Here is a 23,033-nt window from a genome sequence, read left to right on the forward strand (position 1 = left end):
GTTCGCCCTGCACTTGGGGCGATCTATAACTTGGGGGCGGAGCGGTTCAGGTACTGTATTTAGTTAACAAACCCAAAGGATCAAGATCCGGGGCAGTTGAATGGTTTGTCCACACGAGAAACCCAGTGCTAACACGAGCCAGCTTCGTGATAGTGCTCACCCCGCCCCGGATCAACTTGGGGTCGGAATATTGTTGATCATGTCTGTCGATTGAGGATATAAACGCCTATCAAGTCCTTTCTCTGCCCCGAGCCCCTTGGCATCTTCGACTTGACACTCCATAGACCGGATTTAACCCCTTGAATTTCACCGTTAGCTTGGCCTAGCTTGGCTCAGTTTGAGACTGGGGCATTATGAATCAATGCGGACCCGCTTCACCACCTGCCTCGAGGCCGACACATGGAACAACACCCCTAAAATAACCGTCGCGATCCGAAGAGACCCTTGTTGAGGATCTCATCTCTGCCGAATCTCTGCCGAGAGACTATTTGGCTGGGCCAACGGGCTTGATGCCATTGCCAAACGCCTGGTGGTGTTCAGCCAAGCCAGCCCTCCGTATTTTTGACTGTCTCCTGACGCAACCTTTCTCTCGTCTTTGGTTTCTTTCTTTTCCTGCCCCTTGGGCCAATAATTTGGGGCTGGCTCGGCCACGGATGAGGGGCTAGGCTTATTGCGATGGTGGGCTGTCACTGCGTACGCGGCCTAAGGTCGGATCGACCGGACGACGGTAATATTCCCTTCTATGGAGTCTAGGCCGGAGTCGTTATATATATGCGTAGAATGAAAATAGTAGCACTACCCCTCCATGTTGTGCAGAACCCATCCTTGCTGGCTGGACCGTGCCATGTACCCAAGCTAGAAAGAAAGTAGATAAGTGTTGAAGCTGTGACACTTCTATCGCTGGGCCTGCTTCACGATGGAGGGTTGTTTCAGGATTTCCGAGAGCTGATTGGCCGCCAGCCCGGAAGCCGAGCGGCTGGCGGTTTCGGTGATTACCTGGACAAGTGCCTGGAGGCGATGGCAACATGGGCAACTCCTTTCCCAACTTTTTCGCTTATTCGCCTTCGCAGGCGCCTGTCAGGCTGATCATTCTTCTCGGCTCTCCGTACCCATGGACGCGGTGATGCTTGCTAACAGGGGGCAATCCCTCGGATTGGCTCATCTCCGGACCTCACTGGCTCCTCAGTGGATTCATCGCTCAATTCTTGCAGTAACGGGTTAAGACCGGCGTATCTCACATTGAGTTGGAACAATGCCACGCTCCAGTGAACCCATTCCCCAAGGACCATGCGTCAGTTCTTGACTCTTGGGTTCTTGGTCTTTTCTGGGCGTAGGGCTTGGACCCTTTTCGAGTTGTATCCCAGTCCTCGGGATCCTCGAGTTTCTTCTTTCTGGGTTGCTCTCTTATAGACCGCAGGTGGTTCTTTTCTCTCTCTTCCTGACTCAATCGAGATTGTAGCTCGTTCATTTACTTTACTTCGCTTCTGCTGTCTTTCCCTTCACTGGGGAGGGATCGTTTTATTTCTTTTTTCTGTTCTTAGCGAACTCTTGCTTGGGTTCTTGTTCTCGTTCCTTGGTGGTTGTGCTTACATTCACCTGCCAGCAATCCTTCTTGTCCATACTGTTTGTTGTTGGCTCAGTCTGGACTCGGCCCCCATACTTTACTTTCCCCTATAAACTGCGCGCAGTGTCTTCAGGAAAGGGGTCTCACTTCAAAGACTAATCATTGCGTTCTTTGTTTTGTGTTGCTTTTCTAGACCTTCCTTGACTTGGATGTTCACTCTTTGACCGACTAATCAATCCCACATACTCCAACTGAGCTACAATCATGCAGCTCTCGCAGTCTCTCTTTTTGTTTGCGTTTTTCGCTTACAGCGTTGTTGCCTTGCCGACCTCGGATCGCATTCAGCACAAGGGCAGATCTTACAAGGTCAGTCGTGTTCGTCGTGGAGATGGAGAATTGCATGGACCGTCGGCATTGCGGAAGGCATACCGGAAGTTTGGCATTGTTCCCACCAACCTCAACATCGAGCTGGAAGATTTCGAGCCTGTCACCACTGTGAAACACAATGTCGCCGCTGCCAACGATAACAATGCCGAACCAGATCAGGTTGGCGCTGTCAGCGCAACCTCGGTGGAAAGTGATGCGGAGTTTGTTTCGCCGGTCGAGATCGGTGGCCAGAAGATCGTCGTCACCTTCGACACGGGCTCAGCGGACTTGTAAGGAAATGTCTAGTTTGGCATCGCATTGCTCGGATTACTGACAAGAGACTTATGATAGCTGGGTCCTGGACACTCGTCTCAACAAAACCCTCGATGGCCATACCCAGTACAATCCCGCCAATTCGACCACCTTCAAGGAAATGCAAGGCGCCACTTTCAACGTCTCCTACGGCGATAACTCGTATGCTGCCGGTCCCGTCGGAATTGACACGGTCAACATCGGTGGCGCCCTCGTTAAGAACCAAGCCATCGGTATCCCAACGGAGGTCTCCCAGTCTTTCATCGAAGACAACAACTCAAACGGCCTGGTGGGACTGGGTTTCTCCTCCATCAACAGCATCGAGCCCCAGGCGCAAAACACCTTCCTTGCCAATGCTGCGCCTAACCTGGACGAGCCGGTCTTCACTGCTGCCCTCAAGAGCGATGGCGTGGGCGAGTACGGGTTTGGTCTGATCGACTCGACTAAGTACCAGGGTACCATGGCCAACGTCAGTGTGGACAGCTCGAGCGGATACTGGCAATTTGACACTCCTGAATTCGCTGTGGGCAATGGTACGATGGGGCCGATTAACTCCACCAAGACGGCGATTGCTGATACCGGCACTTCCCTCATGCTGATGGACCAGCAAGTTGTGGACGCTTACTATGCCGAAGTGCCCAGCGCTGTGTATGTGAGCAGTGCTGGTGGTTACATCTTTCCCTGCAACACTTCGCTTCCCAGCTTCTCAATTGCATTGGGAGCGGAGCACCTGGCCACGGTCCCTGGAAACTTGATTAAGTTCTCTAAGGTTGGCACCAACACCACAACTGGACAAGCCCGTAAGTATCCCTGCTCGATGATACATTGAAGTAGCATCTCATTGACTGATTCTATAGTTTGCTTTGGTGGTATCCAATCGAATTCTGGCGCCACGCTCCAAATTCTGGGCGACGTCTTCCTGAAGGCCTTCTATGTTGTCTTCGACATGCGTGGGCCCTCCCTGGGCGTCGCTGCACCCAAGTGATCTTTGGATGTGCACAATGTCCGTCGATGTAACCTACATAATAGTGTGAGAATTAGAGCTGCAATAGCTTGCTGTAGGAAACCGAACTGTACAATAGAATGCGATCAAATGAATGCCAAAAATTATAGAAGTAGAAGCAAATAGAAATAGATGTATACGCTGACTAATTTTATGAACCTTTGATCATAAAGTTCTGGTCGCAAAGAACAAGGGGAGAATAAGGAGGTTCTACCCGCGTACAGCACAGCCCAATTGACAGCGCAACTGAATCTTCTCCAACTCTTCAAAGCCTTTCAATTGCTCAAGATCCCGTCTTCTGACTGGGATCCTCGTAAGGCAAGTTGACTTCAATCAGGTCGGCCGTGAGCCTTCTGCGGGCCGCCAGCACTGGAACCCCGCGGTTCGCTCCTCTTCCTTGGGCGACGGCAAGATTATTCGCTGCCCCTCTTCTTCATCCTCTTCCTCTTCCTCTTCGACCACTCCCTCTTCCTTTCTTCCACCACTCCTCCCTCGCCATCCGCTCCTTCGCAAACATGGCTATCAACTCCGCCCCCGAATCCTCCCTCCTCTCCCTTCTCTACCGGTCGTACCCGACCGCCATCTCCCCGGACGCCACCGAGCCCGACCTCCACACGGCCACTCCGAAAATCTTCCCGCACACCAAGTTTTCCGTCACCGAGGAGGCCGATGTCAAGCAATGGCTGGCCACGATCTCCGGCCTGCAGCACGCCCAGGTCAAGGACGACAAGACTGTGATCTCCAACATTCTCGGCCAGCTGAACAGCCACTTGGCCACCCACACGACTCTCTTGGGCGCTAAGCCCTCCGTCGCCGACATTGCCGTCTACGCTCTGCTCGCGCCCCTCGTTGAGAAGTGGTCCCCCGAGGAACGCACCGGCGAGCAGGGCTACCACCACATCGTCCGCCATGTCGACTTCGTCCAGAATAGCCGGCTGTTCTCTCTGCAGATCCCCGAGGAAGAGAAGGTCGCCATCGACTTGAACGACGTGCGCTTCGTGCCCAAGCCCGTCGATCCCAAGGCCGAGAAGGAGCGCAAGAAGAAGGAGAAGGCTGCCGCCGCCGCTGCCGGTGGTGCTGACGCCGCTGGCAAGCCTCTGGTCGTCGGCCAGGGCAAGCCCGCCCCCGAGAAGAAGACCGATGCCCCTGCTGCCACTGAGGCTCCTGCTGCTGCCGCCGCCGCCAAACCCGAAGGCAAGCCTAAGAAGGAGAAGAAAGAGAAGCAGCCCAGACAGCCCAAGGCAGCGCCTGCACCCGCTGCGCCCCCCTCGCCCTCCATCATCGACCTCCGGGTCGGCCACATCCTCCGCGCGATCAACCACCCCAACGCCGACTCCCTGTTCGTCTCGACAATCGACTGCGGTGATGCCCCGGGTACCGAGAACACGTCTCTGGATGAGGCAACAGGCAAGACGGTGCGCACCGTGTGCTCGGGCCTGAACGGCCTCGTGCCGTTGGAGGAGATGCAGGGCCGCAAGATCGTCGCCGTCTGCAACCTGAAGCCCGTCACCATGCGCGGCATCAAGTCCGTTGCCATGGTTCTGGCCGCCTCCCCTCGCGTTGCCGAGGGCGAGGATTCCCACGCCGGCCCCGTCGAGCTCGTCTCCCCGCCCGCCGACGCCCCCGCCGGTGAGCGCGTCACCTTCGAGGGCTGGTCCGAGGGCGAGCCCGAGAAGGTCCTCAACCCCAAGAAGAAGGTCTGGGAGACCTTCCAGCCCGGTTTCACCACCACCGACAACCTGGAGGTCGCTTTCGAGAGCGCCGCCGTCCCCGCCGTCCAGGGCCAGGAGGGTAAGCCCGCTCTCGGTCTGTTGAAGACTGCCTCCGGCGGTCTCTGCACGGTCAAGAGCTTGAAGGGTGCTACCGTTCGGTAAACGGGTTTGGTTCTGTCGCCGAGAGGAGAGTTAAGAAGAATACTACGTACATACAGATATGATCCCCCACCGCCATGCAGAGGAGAGAGAAAGAAAGAGAAAATTAGCGAGATCCCCACCATTACCCTTACTTAGCCCTCCCTAAAAGAAAAAAGAATCAATTACTTTTCTCATTCTATACATTCCTCATTCCACATCTCTACATGTTCTAAAACCCACCACCGCGTTATTCAATCACAAGCGAGCGTAGCGTAGACAGTATAGATTGGTATGCCGATATCCAGCCGCCATTTGACAACTTCAACAAGGATCATTCACTGAAAACCCACAACAATGACAACCCTCCCCTCCAGAAGATCCTGCGCAATGGTTCCCTATGAATGGTACGAATGTATCGTGTAACGAGACACAACCCTCCGCCCGCATCATACCATCCCATCCCATCCATCCATCCATCCCCGGATATTATCCCTCTTGCATTACGGTAGGCGATAATCGTAGAATTCAATGCTTCACGATTCGATTTGTTGTTCGAATTATGGATGGTAAGCTAAGAGCCAGCAACCAATACGATTTCCTCCGGCTTGAAGACCGACCGACCGCCCCCTCTTTGTCCAGTCTGCTCTATTCATTACTCTATCTAGCTCAGTGACTGGCTGGCAAAGCTAGGTATCTCCTCGTTCTGACCGTATACATGCATCACCCGGCCTTGTTCTCCTCTTCTTTACCTTACCCCGCAACTGTGGTGTGGTTCCCCTCTTAAATAAGCCGTAGAGGCGGGGGTGTTCGCTTTTCCGAATCGCTTTCTACGAAGGCTCGGGTTTGTGACTTCGTTTATATTGCTAGGGATTGTTGAAATACTTGTACTCTTACGCACGCGCCGGATTTGTAAGGTGATCACCATGAGAGCGGTCCGGTTCTACGCTGCGGGGGATATCCGGGTTGATCAGATTGAGGAGCCGAGTTGCGGGGAAGGGCAGGTTAAGGTATGTTTTACCTTCGATTTCTTCGTTTTGTTTGGGCTTGCGTTTCTTGACCGGACCGAAGAAATTGGCTGAGGCTTGCGCTTGAGATACGGCCTGCGTTTGTGGGGATTTGTGGAAGTGGTATGTTCGTCCAACGCCCATTGTCGACGTGGTAGAGGGAGGAGCAGAGGGCGATCAACACACTACACAAACAGTACAGTTGACAAGTTTGGGCGGGTAGACTTGCACGAATACACGTGCGGGCCGATCCTGGTACCCTGGACGCCACATGCGATCACCGGGGGACAGCTGCCCACGACTCTGGGCCATGAGTTCAGCGGCACAGTCGAGGAGGTGGGGTGCGGCGACGTCGCGGGCCTTCAGGTTGGAGACCGCGTCGCGGTTCGGCCTAACCTGTCGGATGGCGATTGTCCGCCCTGTTTGCGGGGGACCCCGAACTGTTGTCGCAATCTGGGGTTTGTGGGCTATAGTAGTGAGTTGAGTCCTACCGGAGGGGATGGTCAGAGCACACTTAAGCTGGCGGCTAATATTAGGCTGATATTCTCAAAACCCCTAGGTAATGCAGGGGGCTTGTCGGACCACGTCGTGGTCGACGCAGGACATGCCATTCCACTACCTGATTCCATTCCTCTGGATGTCGGCGGTGAGTGAGTGAGAGGAGAGGAGCAGAGGACTAGTCTGGCGCAATCGCTGACGCGATCCCTCTAGCTCTGGTCGAGCCCCTGTCTGTAGCGTGGCACGCGGCGGACCGCAGCCCTCTCGGGGATGCTCGGACTGTTCTCGTCGTCGGGGGCGGCCCAATTGGCCTTGCCGTGGTTCAAGTGCTCCAAGCCCGAGGAATAGAGTCTATCGTTGTTGTGGAAATCTCGTCGCGACGACGCGAATTTGCTAAAAGACTAGGCGCGACTCATGTCATTGATCCCCGGACAGAAGATGTCGTCTCCATGGTAAGAGCGATGACTGGAGACGCGGGCGCAGACGTGGCCTTTGAGTGCTCCGGCGTCCAGGCTGGATTGAATACAGCTCTGCGAGGCATCCGGGTCCGAGGAACGGTCACGATCGTGTCGCTCTGGGAGGCGAAGCCTGTGATTGACGCCGGCGCGATCGTGCTGGATGAGAAGCATGTAATTGGGGCGGCTATATTTGCCGATGGCATCTTTGAAGCCGTCATTGAAGCTATACGCTCGGGTATGCTGAGTGGCGCGCTACTTCTGTCTTCCTGTCCGCATCGCTGATTCTCGATTCGTTGTTTCTTTAGGCAAGCTCAACCCTCAAGCTATGATCACCAGCAAGATCCGAATGGAGGACATTGTCGAGGAGGGATTCAAGGCCCTAATCAACGAGAAGGATAAACATGTCAAGATCTTGGTTGATATCTCGGCGTAAAGTTGCAGGGCGAGGAGCTTAGGTGAGACAGTCCGACCTGGTCAGATGCGGCTGAGGGTCACACAGCTTTCGCATTGAAATGAATTGGTATTGCCAAGTCGTGTCTTCCGAGGTCGAAGATGATAGCCTAAGGCAAGTGTGATGGCACGTTTTGTGCGTAATCTGACGCCAGCCACTTTCCCATTTCCCCACCGAAGCTGAAGTGAAGGCATTGCAAGAACCGAAGGGCTGTCAGCAATGCCAAGAGAAGCCAGCCACGATAGACATTCTTCTTCTGTAGTTCTTAGTTCTGCCCTGGCCCCGGGGATGGCCGACGGCAAACCAGCGTAAAGCCCTGAGTTCGTGCGTGTCACTGCTTAACCTCATTTGGCCTTCCAAAGCGACTTTTTCATCCTTAGGAACCAACACGTGTGGATACGAGCGACGGGCAGATTCTTGGCCAGGGTTGGCGAGTTGGCGAGTGCGACTACGACAGCACGGCGGCCATTCCATCCATTCCACCGGAACTGCAATGGGTGATGATGCCAAGCAATACACGCCGAGAGGAAAAAGCCAAGCGGGGTGCTTCCTCGTTACCTCGTATCACCAACCCAGAAGTCATGATGTCGTAGTTGGTAGGTAGAAGTCTGTTCTCACCACCGATCCCTTAGGGTACAGAAAAGTAACCCAAAAGGTCGGCTCCGGAGTGGCCATGTTCCAGCGGGAGTGAAGGAGGGGGTTTGTCTAGATGCGAAGCCGACAGACAGACATCCATCGATCCCATCTCGACTTCAGACTCCTCTTCCAGATTCTAGACGCTGCGTCTCCCCGGTCCTGTGCTAAGCGACTAGTAACTAACTATCTACTAGTCAGATAGTCTTACTAGTCAGTCATATTCTGACAGCCAGACCGCTCGGACAAAGTTCGAGGTACAATATACCCTCTTTCGGATATCGGGACCTGATATATCCTTTCCGACCGAGCTGGGGTGGTGAACCTATGAGGCTTTAAACGCAGTCGTCAAAACGACGACGAACTGTTTCCCATCCGGGCGATCCAAGCCGTACTCCCATCACGCGGTCCAGAGACAAATAGTCGCAATGCAAACGACAAAAAAAGCATCAATGTCGAATGCCTCACGCCGAGCTAGCCGTAGGTACTAGGTGGTAGCAGGACTGTGTAAACCATACTACTGTTACCCCGGTGGCTGCAGAAGAACATGCGTTCGATCGCGCGACTTTCGACCCTGTCCGAGCCGGGCAAAGGAACGCCACTTGATTTTTTTTATTTTTTTACTTTTTTTTGTTTGTGATCTCCAGGTCGATGCGAAAAGAGACAAAGTTCTCCTCCTTCAGATACTCACGGGCCTTTTTACCAGTGGACCTGGGGAGATCGTGACTCCATCTACTTCCACCCCCGCCTCCCCTGCTTGGAGTGGGAGTGCCATTCACTGAACCACAGCTGGTAGCGAGGGAAAGCCCCTCTTTGTATTTGGACCAAGCTTGTTGTTGTTTGGTTTTAGATGTGCGTGAGATTGGGTTGGTTTCGTGGTTTGTCGTCATCATCCGTCCTTGAAAGGACGGGTTCCGGGGTAAATTTGCGCAGTGGGAAGGGGGATATCTATGGAAGGATCGGAGAATAAACATACAGGAAGTGCCAGACAAAGAAAAGGTCAGTTGGAGGTTAATCTTTCGGAATCTCTGGGTCGCAGTTGTTCTTCCCGAGTCCGGCTTTTCTCTAGCTCTTTCCACTTACCTTACCTACTTCAATTTAACTACTTTCGACTAACTACGTACTACAAGTCATGGTCGACTCAGATACCTTCAATTACATCCAGATACACTTTCCTCCTTCGCTCACTTGATACTATTCATGCAGGGATGAGAAGCGCCCCGAACGAGGGGAGTAATGGGGCACTCTGGAGCAATGGAAGGATTATTACAGTCATTTGGTGCAATCCAACTGGACTGGAGCAGGCAAATCGCCATGTCCGATGTATGTATGTCTCGCCTGCAACACCCCTCCCTTACCCCCAATGGATATGACCTGATCTGACCTGGCTTGGCTATGTCCTTCTTTTGTTTTCTTTTTTTCACTGCACGCTTTGCTTAGAATAGAATTGGGAAGTTTCCAGACATCTTCTGTATGAGCATGGTTTCTGTACTCTGTATGTACTTCCATCTGGTTGCTGACCGTTCGGTAGTTTATTGGAATCTCATCTTATCAAAATGTTGATCAGTAGTATTTATTATGACCAGTTCGTCCCCGCAATCTGGTTGGAACAAAAGCCTTTCTCTTCTTTCCCTGCATTGCTTCTACTTTGACTTCATCTTCACAACCCGAGAGAGAGAAAGAGAGAGAGGTCTCAACGACTAGACCATCCATCCATCCATACATCTTCTATTAATACCTTCGGGAAAAGAGTCTGTTCCTCCCGAGGTGGAACCGCCTCCCAAACGAAACCCCCACTCGCAAACCCAGTGTTTCACTCTGGTTGGTGTCGCTGAACTCTTGGGATCTTACTATTTTTTCGGGGGGGCCCTCTGGGTTCAGTCTGGCACATCATCATCGCCGCCCCAGGTGGTTTTCTGGTTGGGAGCACCTTTTCCTTGGTTTGCAATCCCGATCGAACAAACTTGCGGCCACTGGTTCCTCCTCCAGGTATTATTTTCTTTTCTCCTTTCCTACCTTCCACCTTTTTCGTCTTTTCTTTTATTTTTTTTATTCCTTCTTTAAAAAAATCATCCACTCGTTTCCTGCCCTCAATTTATATTCTGATTTGTCTGAATTGGCATCATTTTGGCTTCCTTTCAAATTGCCTGCCGCCCGGCCTGGCCTCTTTACATAGCCCCTAAATTTTTGCTACCATTACTACTTGACTAGTCGGCCTTGTCGGCGCACTTGCGGTGGGCCGGCGATTGTCGATCGCCATAGATTTATAACCGCTTTCTAACCTCCTCAGATCCTGCATCGCATCGCTCTATTCTGTTTACTTGTGCCAACTTCTGATTGAAGCATGTCGGACTGACCTTGCGTCGACGTTGCACGATCTGTCTGTACTATATCCCTTACCGTGAACCTCATCTCCCGCTCGTCCAGTCGTTTCATTCATTATCAACATGGGAACTCCACTGGTTGGTACGGCCATCATCACGGGGGCCAATGGCTTGCTGGGATCAGAGGTCGCCGTCTCCATTGCCAAAGCACAGCCCTTTGTCCACCTCTTGTTGGTGGCTCGGGATATCAGATCCGACGCCGTGAAGGATGTATTAAACCGGATCCGATTGATCGGGCCTAGATCCGTCGAGGTGGTCAAGGCCGATCTGGCCTCCTTCAATTCGGTAGCGAGCTTTGCTCAGTATACCGTGGAGAGGGTCCGCAGCAAAGAGATCCCTCCCGTCATTCTTTTGATCAATTCCGCGGCCAGCTCGTCATACGTCACCGATCAAGTCACACGAGATGGGTACGACCCCGTCTATCAAACCAACTGCATCGCGCCGTTCTTGTTGACCGTGAGTCTGCTCGAGGCCTTCCGAGCCGGCGACGGGACCCCGAACGGCGGTGCCCGAGTCATCAATATCGGCTGTGCGACCATGTCCAAGGGTTCCCTGGACTACTTCGATGAGCAAGAACCGGACCACGCCACCCAGACCCCGGGAACTCCGATCAGTGCGAAGGAAGCGACCGCCCGGTTCGGAAGCAGTAAATTGTTGATGAGCGCGGCCATGTATGCCTTGCGGCGAAGTCTGGTACTCGTGAGTGTATCCCTTTTCATTGTTATTCTCGGGTTGACCAGGACTGACTGTGCCTTCGTAGGCTGGTAACATCTCGCTCAATGTATATACGATGGACCCCGGTTATATGACCGGGGAGAGCCATCTGACCGCCTCGGCACCTAAGTCGGTGCGCATGGCGCACCAGACCCGGTCTGGGCTCCGGCCGATCTTGCGAGTCTTCTCCAAGAGTGCAATCAACAAGGCTAGTGTTCCAGCCAAGGTCATAGCGAAGGTCGCATTCCAGAAGGAGACGGTGGAGAATTGGGGCAGAGAGCGCTATTATATCTTGGATAGCGAGTACGAGGCCGGATCCGTCATTCCCGTGTTGCGAGACCTGCCGCGCATGGATGCGCTGCTCCAGAAGGTGATGCAACAGATCGAGATTGGTGTTAAGGGCATGGGCTCGCCTCAGTCCAGAGTGTCTCGACTGAGTCACCCTTGAGTGGGTCAAATCGGACCTACGGTTCTCATCTTTTTGTGGCGTTTCTAGCTTGCATTCATCTTGTCGGTTTGATCGTTGGGAAGGAGTTCAAAAACCCGAGCATTCTTTGAGGCGTCTTGTTGGTTTCCTTTTGCTCTTTTGCAAGCTTGGAGTTCTTCACCCGGGACCTATATGATATTAGGATGTTCTGTAAATAGAGAGCTTATCTGTATACGTGGGAAATCTATCCAATGAGGAAGAGTATTCGAATTCTTTGAGGCAAGATCTTCATTTTTTGGCTTGAGAGTCGTCGGTGATGGCTGCAAACGGGCGGGTGCCGGAGCGGACGGAGTTTAGGTTGAGGGCCGCATTCGGATCTGGACCCAGATTGAGTGCCCGCGGATCACACCTGGCGGCTCAACCTTCTCTCTCGACGCAATCATTGATCTCCGTCAAGCCTCCGGGCTGTTCAGCTCCTCACCCTCCTTCTCTTCACTTCCGAATTCTCTTCCTATCCAAACGCTCTCGGATTTGCGATCCCTCCGCCGATCTTCGTCTCGCTCTTATCCACATCCACCTTTCTCTCGTCAGCGCATTCTGCTCGGTAGTCTGAGGAAGGTGAGCCTGCAGTCGTCTCTTCAACATCAGCAGCACCTTGACAATCGATCTGTAATTCAAAGCGGGCTCCCTAGCTACATGTCATCTTAGGAGAGATGAACAGGCATCACGCCTTTGGCAATGGATACGCCGCCTATCCCCGTGGCAAAAGCAATAATTCCTTCTCTATCTCCCCACATCGGTACGCGATCTATCTGTTGGCGAATCTCATGTGCCACCATCCTGTCTCACGTCGGTGGATACAGCATTGGAATTTGCGCTGACACTTGACTTTGCTAGCTTTCAACCCCGATCACAGCCTGCTTTGCGACGTCGAAGACAACTCTTTCAGCGACTCTGTCTCTTTTGCGGTGTCTCCTTGCTACTGCTCGTCTTGATATTCCCGTCACTGCGCGCCTCGCTCCTTCCGGTGGTATCTCTCGGCCTACTCCACTCGTACGAGGATCTTCAAATCGAGACCATCCGATACTATGACTTGTCCAAGGTGCAAGGAACGGCAAGTGGTTGGGAGCACGGGGAGCGGGTGCTCATGTGTACCCCCCTCCGCGACGCTTCCTCCCACTTGCCCATGTTCTTCTCGCATCTACGGAACCTCACCTACCCGCACAATCTGATCGACCTGGCTTTCTTGGTGTCGGACTCCGAAGATGACACGATGGGGATGCTGTCGCGCATGCTGGACGAGCTCCAGCACGACGCGGACCCGAAGATGCCCTTCGGTGAGATCTCTGTTATCCAGAAGGACTTTGGGCAGCTGGTCAACCAGGATGTCGAGAGTCGGCACGGGTTCGCCGCGCAGGCCAGCCGCAGGAAGTTGATGGCCCAGGCTCGGAACTGGCTGCTGAGCGCCACGCTGCGCCCGACGCACAGCTGGGTTTATTGGCGAGACGCGGATGTCTTGACAGCGCCGCGGACTATCTTGGAGGATCTGATGCGGCATGATAAGGATGTGATTGTGCCGAGTGAGTTTTGTTCTTGTGCGCATGTATCCTAACTTGATGACTGACGATGACTAGATGTGTGGCGACCCCTTCCCGACTGGCTGGGTGGAGAGCAACCGTACGATCTGAATTCGTGGCAAGAATCTGAAACTGCTCTGGCGCTGGCCGAGACGCTGGATGAGGACGCGGTCATCGTGGAAGGTTATGCGGAGTACGCTACCTGGCGCCCGCATCTTGCCTATCTGCGCGACCCGTATGGTGATCCGGACATGGAAATGGAGCTTGACGGTGTCGGCGGTGTGAGTATTCTGGCGAAGGCAAGGGTTTTCCGCTCGGGTGTGCACTTCCCAGCTTTCAGCTTCGAAAAGCATGCTGAGACTGAAGCCTTCGGCAAGGTGAGTATTTGGCGGTTCCTTTTATTTGTCAACATGCGTGAGACTAATACTCGGCAGATGGCCAAGCGCATGGGCTTTTCGGTCATTGGTCTTCCGCATTACACCATCTGGCATCTTTATGAGCCAAGCGTGGACGACCTGCGGCACATGGAAGAAATGGAACAGGAACGGAAAGAGCGCGAGAGAGAGGAGAAAGATCAGGCTGATCGTGCTGACCGCGTGCAGACCCTGTTCAAAGACGTCAAGGTGCAGTGGGACATCGATCATGCATTTGTCGAGGACGCCATCGCCGAGGAAGATAAAAAGCAAGAGACCGCCGCTTCGGGGCCGCCTTCGAGCGAGGCACTCAAGGGCTCCGAGGAAGGTCCTCTCGCGCCAGCTGTGAAAGAGCGGGGTGGTGTCGAACAGAGCGGCGAGGTCCACGATACCAACATAAAAGAAGCCATGCGATGATGAGGCTTTCTTGTTTGGTGCCGGTATCGAGCGACCAGTTATTCAAGCTCAACATACCACCCCCTGTGCTGGTCATGGGCGGATGTACTTTTCTCATTTCCAAATGTACCACCGCGTTCTCGTTGTTCCTGCCTTTTTACCTGTCATCAATCATTTACTAGGATATTTTGCATGGTGTCGTTGATCGCTTTCATGATAGGAAGATCTCCGAATATAGTATACAGCATAGACCTTCCACTTTTATTCTATTTAGTGTTAACAATCACATATAACTAAGTAGAGAGAATAACCAACCTACGATCTAACTTCTTTTCAATATGGAAGCCTTCCACGAATAAGGGTTGACGGCGAGTAAGGCAACAATAACCTTCTTTAGCCCAAGCGGGATCCATTAAGCAATGGCCCGTGCGTTTATCAATGCCGCCGCGGGCTGCACGCGTTCCGCGTCAATTCTTCCAACCCAGGCACCATTTTCACAGAGCTTCAGGAGCAACATACCCAACCCTCTCCTTTAACATCCCGCCCTCCATAACGATTCCAGATAAAAAGAGGGCTACTAAGATGTCCACGCAATCCGCCCAAAGCATCCTCTTCACCCACACAGCCCCGCAACAAGGCATCCGATTACTCGAACTCCCACCGGAAGTGGCAGACCTCCTTACCAGCGCGAACCCTCCCACGTATTGCTCCTAATTCTTCGTTCCTTTCTCAGCAGATTAACAAGCTTATATACTGACGAGATACGCTTAAAATAAAGACTCTACCTCAAATCCCCAGCCACAAACACAAACACCACCACCGCAACAAAACCAACAGAAACCCACCATCGCGAATACGTCAACCTCTGCACCCCCACGCAAACCTACCGCATCCGCCAAGTCCAGTCCTCAAACTCCCTCCACATCCTCCAACCAAGCACCGGAGGCGAGGATGTCCGCCGCGATCTAGCTGCCGTCGTCGATCTGCGCGCTGCCGCCACTAGGACCCAGCCCGCTTCATCTGCTGAGTCCGGTGAGGTAGACGGTGGTGATATGCTGGATAACAATCTAGACATCAACCTCGCGCAAACGGTCACCACGATCGCGAAGTGCGGGTCAACGCTCGAGTTACACGTTCCCGAGAACGGGTTCGGCGCAGCGGAGTTCCTTTCTGGGGGGGCGTTAGGGCTTCTACGGCGTTTCCAGTTGGGGGATGATACCACTGGTTTTGGCGACCGGGCAGGAAAAGCGGAGGATGAGGATGAACGCGCCCTGATGGAGACTATCTTCGCTGATGTGCCGGTTTCTAGGGCCGAGTGTGAGAGGGCCTGGGTTCAGGCGTGTGCGTTTTTGTGGCGTGGCGTCGGGTGGGTGCCTTCTTCGGAGGCTAAGATGGGGGTTTGGAAGAGGGTTGTTGAGGGCGCGCTGGTGCAGGGGATTGATCTCCGGGCGCAGTTTTTGGTGGAGGATTTGTGGGGGGCTGTTTGTGGTGAGGATGACGATGGGGACGAGGGGCCCGGGCCGTGTCCGAGGGCGTTGTTTGAGGCGGTTGTGCGGCGGGTTGATGGGGATGAGAATCGGAAACTTGGGGAGGGGTTGAAGTGTGAGTTTGCCCCTCTTTTTTTGGTCGGGTCTAGGTGTGCCTACTGGGTTGGTTGCTGATGTTTTCTTGTTTCGGAATTAGGGGCCGGTCTTGATAAGGAGGCTTGTGTGCGCTGGGTGGGCGAGACGTATCTCGAGGCTATGGCGCCCACGGCTGGCGATGCCATTGGCCGTACTCAATTTCTCACTGCGTGGAAGGATCATCTACCCGAGGCTTGGAGGGAGGAGGTGGCTTTGTCCAAATTGACGGTATGTTGGTATTGTTATGTGTTTATGCAGAGATGGTCCCCATTGACTCTCGTTCGTTACCTTACAGGACTCCGTTTATAAACTGCCCGACCCAACCTCCATTTGCTTCGTGACCGAATTCGAGCGGCAGCGAGCCAAGAAGAATCTCCCCACGGATGCGAGTGCATCGACAGCAGCCAAGAAGTCCAGGAACTGGCATGAGCTCTTCAAGAACCAAAAGCGACAGAAGCGGTGACGCTCTAGTGTAAATTCCAGTATGTATCCCAATGCGAAGAAAACAAAATGCAAGCCATCCACAACCCTAACACCAGGCATATTTCTCATTCAGGCACCATTCCACCGTCTCGCCCAGCCCAAACTCGGCACCGCTCCATCTCATCGACGCGATGCTGTCCTTTTGACGGTGGATCAGCTCGGCAGTCGAGTCGACCATGGCCACGGCTTCCTGCAGGAGGGGCGTCGGGTTCCAGAACTCGACCGTGCTCATGTTCCATTCATCTGCCTCCAGCTGAGCGCGTTTCAAGATGGCAGCCATGGCTTTGATGGTCCGCTGTCTCTCCTCCGGTGAGGCTGGCTCATCGTATACCCACCGCAGAATGTATAGAGTGTTTTCCTCAGGCACCTCACCAAAGTTCCTGTTCCATGCGCAGTATACCCCCGCTGCGTCCTCTCCCGCACCTTTCACTAGAGGGGCTTCCCTATCCGGGAAAAGAGCCTTGACGAAAAACTCCTCTCTCGCCCAATGCCATTGGAGATGGTCGTAATCCGGTGCAATTGCAACCTTGGGAGTGGACGTCTTCAGGGATGCTTCGCGGAGGAATTCGCGCTCCTTCTCCAGGATCCGTTCGTTGCACACGCGGTCACGAACATCTTTCGCAGTCAAAGTTTTGACCTTGGGGAGGGATGCGCCTGTGCCTGTCGAGGCGAATTGCTCCTCTGTGATGGGTGGAAGTGCGAAGTGAGAAGACAGGAATGGCTTCCAGCCAAACTTGGCATAGAAGTTTTTCCCAATGTCGGAGAAGAGAATGCTGAAGAGCGACTTCTTCCTGCTTTCGGACTCCATATTCCACGTATCGACCTTGTTGCTGAGCTCCTCCATCATCCTCTTTGCATATCCCTTGCCTCTGAACTCGGGCCGACAATAAACGCTTCCAATCCCGTTGGTCGAGACGTCTTCCACCCTGCCGTCTTGCGCCAGCCAGGCTTTCTTTTTGTATGTTTCGCAGGAGCCCAGGATGGTTCTATCTCCCTCGGGCTCTCTGCGGTCGACCAAGATCCAGCTGGTGAGGCCATGCTTGACCAACTGCTGCTGATGGAGATGGTTCTCTCGCGCGATATACGTGTCGAGGTCCAGGCGACCTTTCCAGGCGATGCTGTTCAGCTTCAAAGCCTCGAGCTTCTCCGCAGGCGTCGCCGGAACCAGGATGAGTTCCGGAGAATCACCTTGCGGGAGAGCGACTCCATTGGTGTAGGTGTTATCGGCAGCAATCATGATGGTGGTCTTCAAGAATCACTTGAAGATCAACGAAAGTGTTTCCTGTTTCTGAAGAAGATGGAACCGTGGAACGGGCAGAGCCGGGGTATATATGTACTTGTACGAAGGCAAATGACTCGGTGACGTGTTTTCCCGGCACTCAATTGTAAATACGACGGCGGATCCCGTGAACTGTATGTGCTTCCACAGGGAGATTGGATGGAAAAGGAGCTGCAAGGGGGGGCCGCCTTAACAATATAAGTGCTGAACCCTTTCCCCTCTTCACTCCAGCTCGATGACGGTAACAGACACTGGAGATTTGGTACCAAAGGAAGTCAACTCCGACGGGGAAGGTTTCCTATTTGCCGTGGTGGCCGAGGACAAGCGACGGCAAGCGCTGGACTCCGTACCTGCTTGCCTTTCTTGTCGCGCGGCGACTGAACTATAACCTGAATGATGTAGTCAGGTGCAGATTTCGGTGCCTGTTTTGTGTCGGTTGATGACCAATGCCAAGGTAAGTAGGGTGCTGCCGAAAAATGATGTTATGAGGAGTGTGTGTCCTGAAAGAATAGTGTATGCTGGTGGTGTTGGTCAGTATACTCGGGAAAGATAAGTTCTTTGTTCAGTACTTTCGATGTACTGTACCTACCCTCCCTGTCAGCTCCGTGCCTAGCCTTGCTGCCTTTGATAGTACTAAGACCGGAGCTCCGGCTTATCGGGGGCCGACGGGGAAGGAGAAAAAGCGGGGGACGACTGTCAGCTACTATCTTCTATATGGGGTAGGCGGTCAGCCTTGTCAGTCAGCCAGTTTGCTGCTGCGGTTTCAGTTGATGCCTCAGGAGCCAGGGCTGGCTGGGCTGTCACTCACTCCAACTCACTCACTTACTTACTCACCTCAGGCTCTCTCTCACTCTCCCTCCCTTCCCCACTCCAATCCTCAGCTCTGTTGATGTATTCCCCGTTCGGCCCGCCTCAGCTCTCAAACATCAACCATATCACCCGTCTCTCATCCAAGAGGACCTACCGACTTCCACTCTCCAGTCGGCATTATCTCGACGTGTTGTGCAAAGGAGTTGCGGCCCAGGGTTCGCAAAGCATCCATAGGTGGGCAGCTTTCATTGTTTCCAGTGCCTAGCCGCTACTCTGTGCTTCTCGAAAACCTAGCGCAGATCCAGAAGCGAGATCATGACCTCTGCTTCACTTTCACCTACCTGGGACCACTGATTCCTCCACTAGCCAATCAACGCCAGTAGTACCTATCGTCCGTATTCACCTCATCCTTAACAGGCAATTATCTTGTTCAACGACATGCTTAACAAGACACTGTACCCAGCGCCGGAGACTTTAAGCTAAGCCTCAGGCGCTCCCTTTCATCGCAAAGGTCCTGTTTTCCATCTACCCACCTCTCACTTCACTCCACCATAGATCCCATCCAACAGCCGCTGGAAGCATCCTGCCGGGTTCCAGGAACGGCTGACCGACCTTGATCAACCTTGTCCTCCGAGATTAACCATGGCATATCGTCATCTTTACGCATCTAGTGCTTCGCCAGTCCTCACAGGGCTCGAGGACCTGCAGGCGCTAGATTATGGGGATGCCCATCTTGACGAAGCTTTCCTGCTGGCCGATCTAGACCCATTTGATGGCTGGGGAATACCCTCAGACAACAATGGGTTAAGCCAAGTGCCATTTCCCACTGACCAAAGACCTGCCAAGAAACAGAGAAGAGACGATACAATGGACGTCTTTGCTATGACAGAAATGCCCGCTCAATCCCGCAACCCTGACCCCGACTCCAACATCCTGCGACAAGGGATTGCCCGAAATTCTCCGACAATCATCGATCTCACTGAAGACGAGCAGCCACTGACTGAGATCCTAGAGATCTTCCCAGACATTGATCCGGACTACTTAAAAGGCCTCATCGATCGGCACCTAAAGCTTGTGTTACAGGCTAAAGCAGAGATTCTACTCACGGCCACTGATCGAGACTTAGCAAAAGGCCTTGTCATCGAGGAGATTCTCCGGAACCCTCACTACCCCAGAAAACAGAAAAGGCTCAAGAGAACTCTCGACGAGTCTGATTCAGCAAAGAAAGACGAAGAAGATACCCTGAAGTGGTCGAAGACTTTTCCTCAAAGAGGAAGTGATCTATACCTTGAAATCACGTAAGTGAGAGACCTATCCCAGATTTCCTGGATATAAAGCAAGCTGAAGGTCACTCAAGTTCTCGGTTACTGACCATCGAATTTCCGACTGTGCCCTGGACGTTCATCTACAACCTCACCCTGGATAAAAGGGAACTCTATGCTACTTATCTCACTCTATCTGCACTGGAGGACCCTCTGACCAAGTCGGATAAGCCCTACACGAACGAACCCCGCCGCAACACACGCGGGTATACAGACCTGTACAAGACCTACCCAGAAAATCTGCCAATCATGCAGAATATCAAAAGAGAACTGCAAGCTGCGGCGCAGAAGGCCAAGGAGTGGAGTGCAGGTACGTCACCTTATGCGGATTGGATCCTTCAGTCGCTGATGCGCGATGGCGATGAAGCGGCCCTTCGTGAGAAGTTCGAAGGGAATGAGAAGGAAGCCGAGGAGCGCAACATTCGAACGGGGAACCTTGTGGAATGCCAGTGCTGTTTCGAAGAAGTCCCCGCGAATAAAGTCATGCCGTGTGAAGGGATGGATGTTCATTTCTTCTGCCATACTTGCATTCAATCTTCGGCAAAGACACAAATCGGCATGATGAGGTATAAGCTACAATGCTTCGATGGGAGTGGGTGCCAAGCACAGTTTGATCGTCACGGGCTTGAGCACGTCCTAGGAGCTAAGATGATGGAGAAGCTTGATTCCCTGCAGCAGCAGGATGAGATTCAACAGGCTGGGCTGGAAGGGCTCGAGTCGTGCCCCTTCTGCGACTTCCAGGCAATATGTGGCCCCACCGAAGTGGATCGAGAGTTTCAATGCAAGAACCCAGAGTGCCAAGTGGTTAGCTGTCGCTTGTGCAAGGAGAAGAGTCACCTCCCGAGCAACTGTGAAGAGGCCAAGAAAGAGAAGGGTCTCCCCCACCGCCATCGGGTAGAAGAAGCACTGAGTGAGGCGCTCATCCGGACTTGTCCGCAGTGCAAAGTCAAGATTGTCAAAACATCTGGCTGCAACAAGATGACCTGCACCAAATGCGGTACCAATATGTGCTATATTTGCCACGTGAAAATTGGCCCAAATTACGACCACTTCGATAAAGCACCCACGTGGTGTAAATTGCACGATGTCCACGGTGTAGATCCACACCAGGCGCAGATAGCCCAGGCCGAAGCCGATACCATCGCCAGGATCCTAAAAGAGAACCCTAATGTCACTGAGGATGAGATTCGAGTGAATCGCGCAGAAAGGAACCAGAATCGTCTGCCTCGTCAGCGAGGTCAGCTGCCTCAGCCTGTACGAGATCGAGCTCGACAGGCCGCCAATGTTCGTGGTATTGGGCCTCCTCGTCAACCTGTGCAGCAACGTCAGCCTGTGCAGCAACGTCAACCTGTGCAGCAACATCAACCTGTGCTGCAACGTCAACTTGTGCAGCAACGTCAACCTGTGCAGCAACATCAACCTGTGCTGCAACGTCAACTTGTGCAGCAACGTCAACTTGTGCAGCAACGTCAACCTGCGCAACCGCGCCAACCTGTTCAGCCCCGCCAACACTTTCAACAACGCCCACTTGTACAGCCGCCTCAGGTCAGACAAAATCTAGGTCCCAACAACGGCGCTGTGGGCGTTGGTAATCGCCAAGCGCAGGCCAACATGAATAGAGGCATCATGCCAGGCCTCACTGACAAGAACGTGCAAGACTACAACAACGAGGTGGACATCTGGGCAAGAAACATGGCAAACAACAAACATTTCTATGCCAACAGAGTACGAGACCTATACGTCACTGAATTTCCAAGGGACCCTCCTGGCAACAATTACCCTCTTCCCAATCTACATGTGAATCAGGCAATTCCTGGAGTTTTACCACAGGCCAACCCTCAGAACGCTCAGCCTAGGCCAGCAAATCATCCTCCTCCGTACTTCGCTCTCAATCACGGCCAGGCTGCACCCATGGCAGCGCACTTTCCTCCTAATGCAGCAATTTGGTCGCCAGATACGGCTGTGCCCTTCGAATTTCCATTCTACACACCACCAGCGCTTCCATAGAATGTCCAAAGACTATCCGGTGGACTGGGAGTATATGGACGCGATTAGTCCTCTACTCTAGTTATTCACGACACAAACTGAGTTCATCCAGAAAGGATTGTCTGTCACTGGGCGCGGGCGCCCACCTCGGTCATTCACGACCTTTGCTTCTTGAGCTGCGAATTTTGATGAATTACAATAATTGTTTATGCTTCTTAGGCTTCTCTCCTCACTTTTGGAAACAGTCCCATTTACACATACCATACTCACACTCGGTTATGCAACTTTGGCTATTTTGTCCCTGGGTACCATCTGAAAAATGCAAGGCGTTCAGGAGTTGAATATCTCACCATCTCAACTGTTTCCTCATCAAGCGTACAGATTGTTTCACTCTTGGCTTTGGCTTTTTGCACCAGTAATGTGGTGTATGATCTACACTTTAATTCCAGCAATGCGGGACAGACGCGTCATTCCTTCTTTGGGCTTCAAGTTTTGGGATTTGGTTTCCAGTCGGACGATATAGGGAAGGAGTACTTTACTCCCTGCAGAGCAGGATAATATCTAGCAAGCTTTTCCTTGGAATAATAGCAATCACTACCAGGCACAAGCTGACCGAGTAATAGCAGTAGCAGTAGTGGTGGTGGTAGTACCTCATCCCACCTATGTAATGCAGCCAACTTTTTTATGAAAGTATAGTTCCCAGTATCAAGACGCAATGCATGGAGGTAAGTTCCAACCAACCTATCCGTACGTGCATGGTAGAATAAAAGTGCCACTCACTCCGCCTTCCATATCCATTGAACCAAGCAGCAATCCTAACTCGACATACTACAACACTTCACACCTCCCTTTACTTCCTACTTCTTGCTAAATAGCACTATCGAAAAGGTGCCCAACGGTAATTGATCCAGTCAATCAAAGTTCCAGCCAGGATTTCTTCCTAAGAATTTACACCCGTTCAACAAAACAAAACTCAAGAGTGCCTACCTACCTTACCATAACTAACTAACATACAAGCACACTTAAGCAAAGCAAAGCAAAGCAAACCTAGATCCCAAGCATGACTCAGAGCAGTCATTCATCTCTCACAGTGCCCCGAGTCTATATAGTCATCCATCTAAGAAAAAATCCCCATGGTTCCCACTCTCTGCAGTGCCTCAATCACAAATCATAATGACAATCCTCAGGTCGGCAGGAGGAAGTGTATGGATGCTAGATGGCCAGTAATTGACTCACCACTCGATTACGTACTAATATGTACATAACCCCGAATCGTTCCCATCTACTCGACTCGGTGCGTTAGCATTGAACCCCATGGGCTGGGCTGGACGTGGACAAGATTTGAGGGCTAGAAGTTTGAATCCGCTAGTATAGTATATAACTTCGTATTCATATGTGCGGTCTTGCCAGGAACTAAAGGTTTGTGCTCAGGCTGTCGAAACTTGTGGGGAACACCAAAACTGATTGAAATCGAACAG

At 52.7% G+C, this 23,033-nt stretch overlaps 8 protein-coding genes across 8 annotated transcripts; 6 read left to right on the forward strand and 2 right to left on the reverse strand.

Moving 5' to 3' along the window:
* The first annotated feature begins 1,648 nt into the window (after window positions 1-1,648).
* BO97DRAFT_260916 (pepsin-like aspartic protease) lies at window positions 1,649-3,244 on the forward strand. Its single transcript, XM_025690906.1, has 3 exons — window positions 1,649-2,220; window positions 2,282-3,042; window positions 3,100-3,244. The coding sequence occupies exons 1-3, from the start codon at window positions 1,829-1,831 to the stop codon at window positions 3,225-3,227; spliced, it is 1,281 nt and encodes a 426-aa protein (XP_025554099.1). The 5' UTR covers window positions 1,649-1,828; the 3' UTR covers window positions 3,228-3,244.
* Window positions 3,245-3,663: 419 nt separating this feature from the next.
* Window positions 3,664-5,261, forward strand: BO97DRAFT_403967 (putative cofactor for methionyl- and glutamyl-tRNA synthetases). Its single transcript, XM_025694851.1, has one exon. It carries the CDS (start codon window positions 3,761-3,763, stop codon window positions 5,117-5,119), a length of 1,359 nt encoding a protein of 452 aa, XP_025554100.1. The 5' UTR covers window positions 3,664-3,760; the 3' UTR covers window positions 5,120-5,261.
* A 437-nt stretch (window positions 5,262-5,698) lies between these two features.
* BO97DRAFT_386004 (2,3-butanediol dehydrogenase) lies at window positions 5,699-7,491 on the forward strand (the record flags this gene model as incomplete). The annotated part of the gene is made up of 6 exons (XM_025693507.1): window positions 5,699-6,105; window positions 6,192-6,225; window positions 6,326-6,577; window positions 6,662-6,748; window positions 6,814-7,302; window positions 7,364-7,491. The coding sequence occupies exons 1-6, from the start codon at window positions 6,022-6,024 to the stop codon at window positions 7,489-7,491; spliced, it is 1,074 nt and encodes a 357-aa protein (XP_025554101.1). The 5' UTR covers window positions 5,699-6,021.
* A 2,255-nt stretch (window positions 7,492-9,746) lies between these two features.
* On the reverse strand, window positions 9,747-10,493 carry BO97DRAFT_403969 (uncharacterized protein). Its single transcript, XM_025694852.1, has 2 exons — window positions 10,433-10,493; window positions 9,747-10,131 (listed from the first exon to the last, which is right to left on the reverse strand). The coding sequence occupies exons 1-2, from the start codon at window positions 10,486-10,488 to the stop codon at window positions 10,020-10,022; spliced, it is 168 nt and encodes a 55-aa protein (XP_025554102.1). The 5' UTR covers window positions 10,489-10,493; the 3' UTR covers window positions 9,747-10,019.
* Window positions 10,494-10,589: 96 nt separating this feature from the next.
* BO97DRAFT_432613 (Anp1-domain-containing protein) lies at window positions 10,590-14,074 on the forward strand (the record flags this gene model as incomplete). Its single annotated transcript, XM_025697555.1, has 5 exons — window positions 10,590-11,225; window positions 11,287-11,610; window positions 12,584-13,247; window positions 13,302-13,621; window positions 13,679-14,074. 5 exons carry the CDS (start codon window positions 10,590-10,592, stop codon window positions 14,072-14,074), a joined length of 2,340 nt encoding a protein of 779 aa, XP_025554103.1.
* A 561-nt stretch (window positions 14,075-14,635) lies between these two features.
* BO97DRAFT_422295 (putative sister chromatid cohesion protein Dcc1) lies at window positions 14,636-16,138 on the forward strand (the record flags this gene model as incomplete). The annotated part of the gene is made up of 4 exons (XM_025696787.1): window positions 14,636-14,754; window positions 14,832-15,655; window positions 15,737-15,903; window positions 15,971-16,138. The coding sequence occupies 4 exons, from the start codon at window positions 14,636-14,638 to the stop codon at window positions 16,136-16,138; spliced, it is 1,278 nt and encodes a 425-aa protein (XP_025554104.1).
* A 66-nt stretch (window positions 16,139-16,204) lies between these two features.
* On the reverse strand, window positions 16,205-17,586 carry BO97DRAFT_476343 (uncharacterized protein; the record flags this gene model as incomplete). The annotated part of the gene is made up of 1 exon (XM_025700474.1): window positions 16,205-17,586. The coding sequence occupies exon 1, from the start codon at window positions 17,393-17,395 to the stop codon at window positions 16,205-16,207; it is 1,191 nt and encodes a 396-aa protein (XP_025554105.1). The 5' UTR covers window positions 17,396-17,586.
* Window positions 17,587-18,889: 1,303 nt separating this feature from the next.
* On the forward strand, window positions 18,890-21,576 carry BO97DRAFT_422297 (E3 ubiquitin-protein ligase RNF216; the record flags this gene model as incomplete). The annotated part of the gene is made up of 2 exons (XM_025696788.1): window positions 18,890-19,545; window positions 19,605-21,576. The coding sequence occupies 2 exons, from the start codon at window positions 18,890-18,892 to the stop codon at window positions 21,574-21,576; spliced, it is 2,628 nt and encodes an 875-aa protein (XP_025554106.1).
* Between the last annotated feature and the right edge of the window lie 1,457 nt (window positions 21,577-23,033).

The sequence above is a fragment of the Aspergillus homomorphus genome, assembly GCF_003184865.1.
Source record: "Aspergillus homomorphus CBS 101889 unplaced genomic scaffold BO97scaffold_7, whole genome shotgun sequence".
NCBI lineage: Eukaryota > Fungi > Ascomycota > Eurotiomycetes > Eurotiales > Aspergillaceae > Aspergillus > Aspergillus homomorphus.

Bases quoted from the DNA above. Each gene is read 5' to 3' on its own strand.
- BO97DRAFT_403969 (XM_025694852.1), bottom strand. From the start codon at position 10,488: ATGCTTCAATCAGAAGTTGGCACAAGTAAACAGAATAGAGCGATGCGA. The intron at 10,132-10,432 runs CTGAGGAGGTTA...AGAAAATAATAC, and splicing joins AGAGCGATGCGATGCAGGAT to CTGGAGGAGGAACCAGTGGC.
- BO97DRAFT_260916 (XM_025690906.1), top strand. From the start codon at position 1,829: ATGCAGCTCTCGCAGTCTCTCTTTTTGTTTGCGTTTTTCGCTTACAGC. The intron at 2,221-2,281 runs GTAAGGAAATGT...GACTTATGATAG, and splicing joins GACACGGGCTCAGCGGACTT to CTGGGTCCTGGACACTCGTC. The intron at 3,043-3,099 runs GTAAGTATCCCT...CTGATTCTATAG, and splicing joins CACCACAACTGGACAAGCCC to TTTGCTTTGGTGGTATCCAA.
- BO97DRAFT_403967 (XM_025694851.1), top strand. From the start codon at position 3,761: ATGGCTATCAACTCCGCCCCCGAATCCTCCCTCCTCTCCCTTCTCTAC.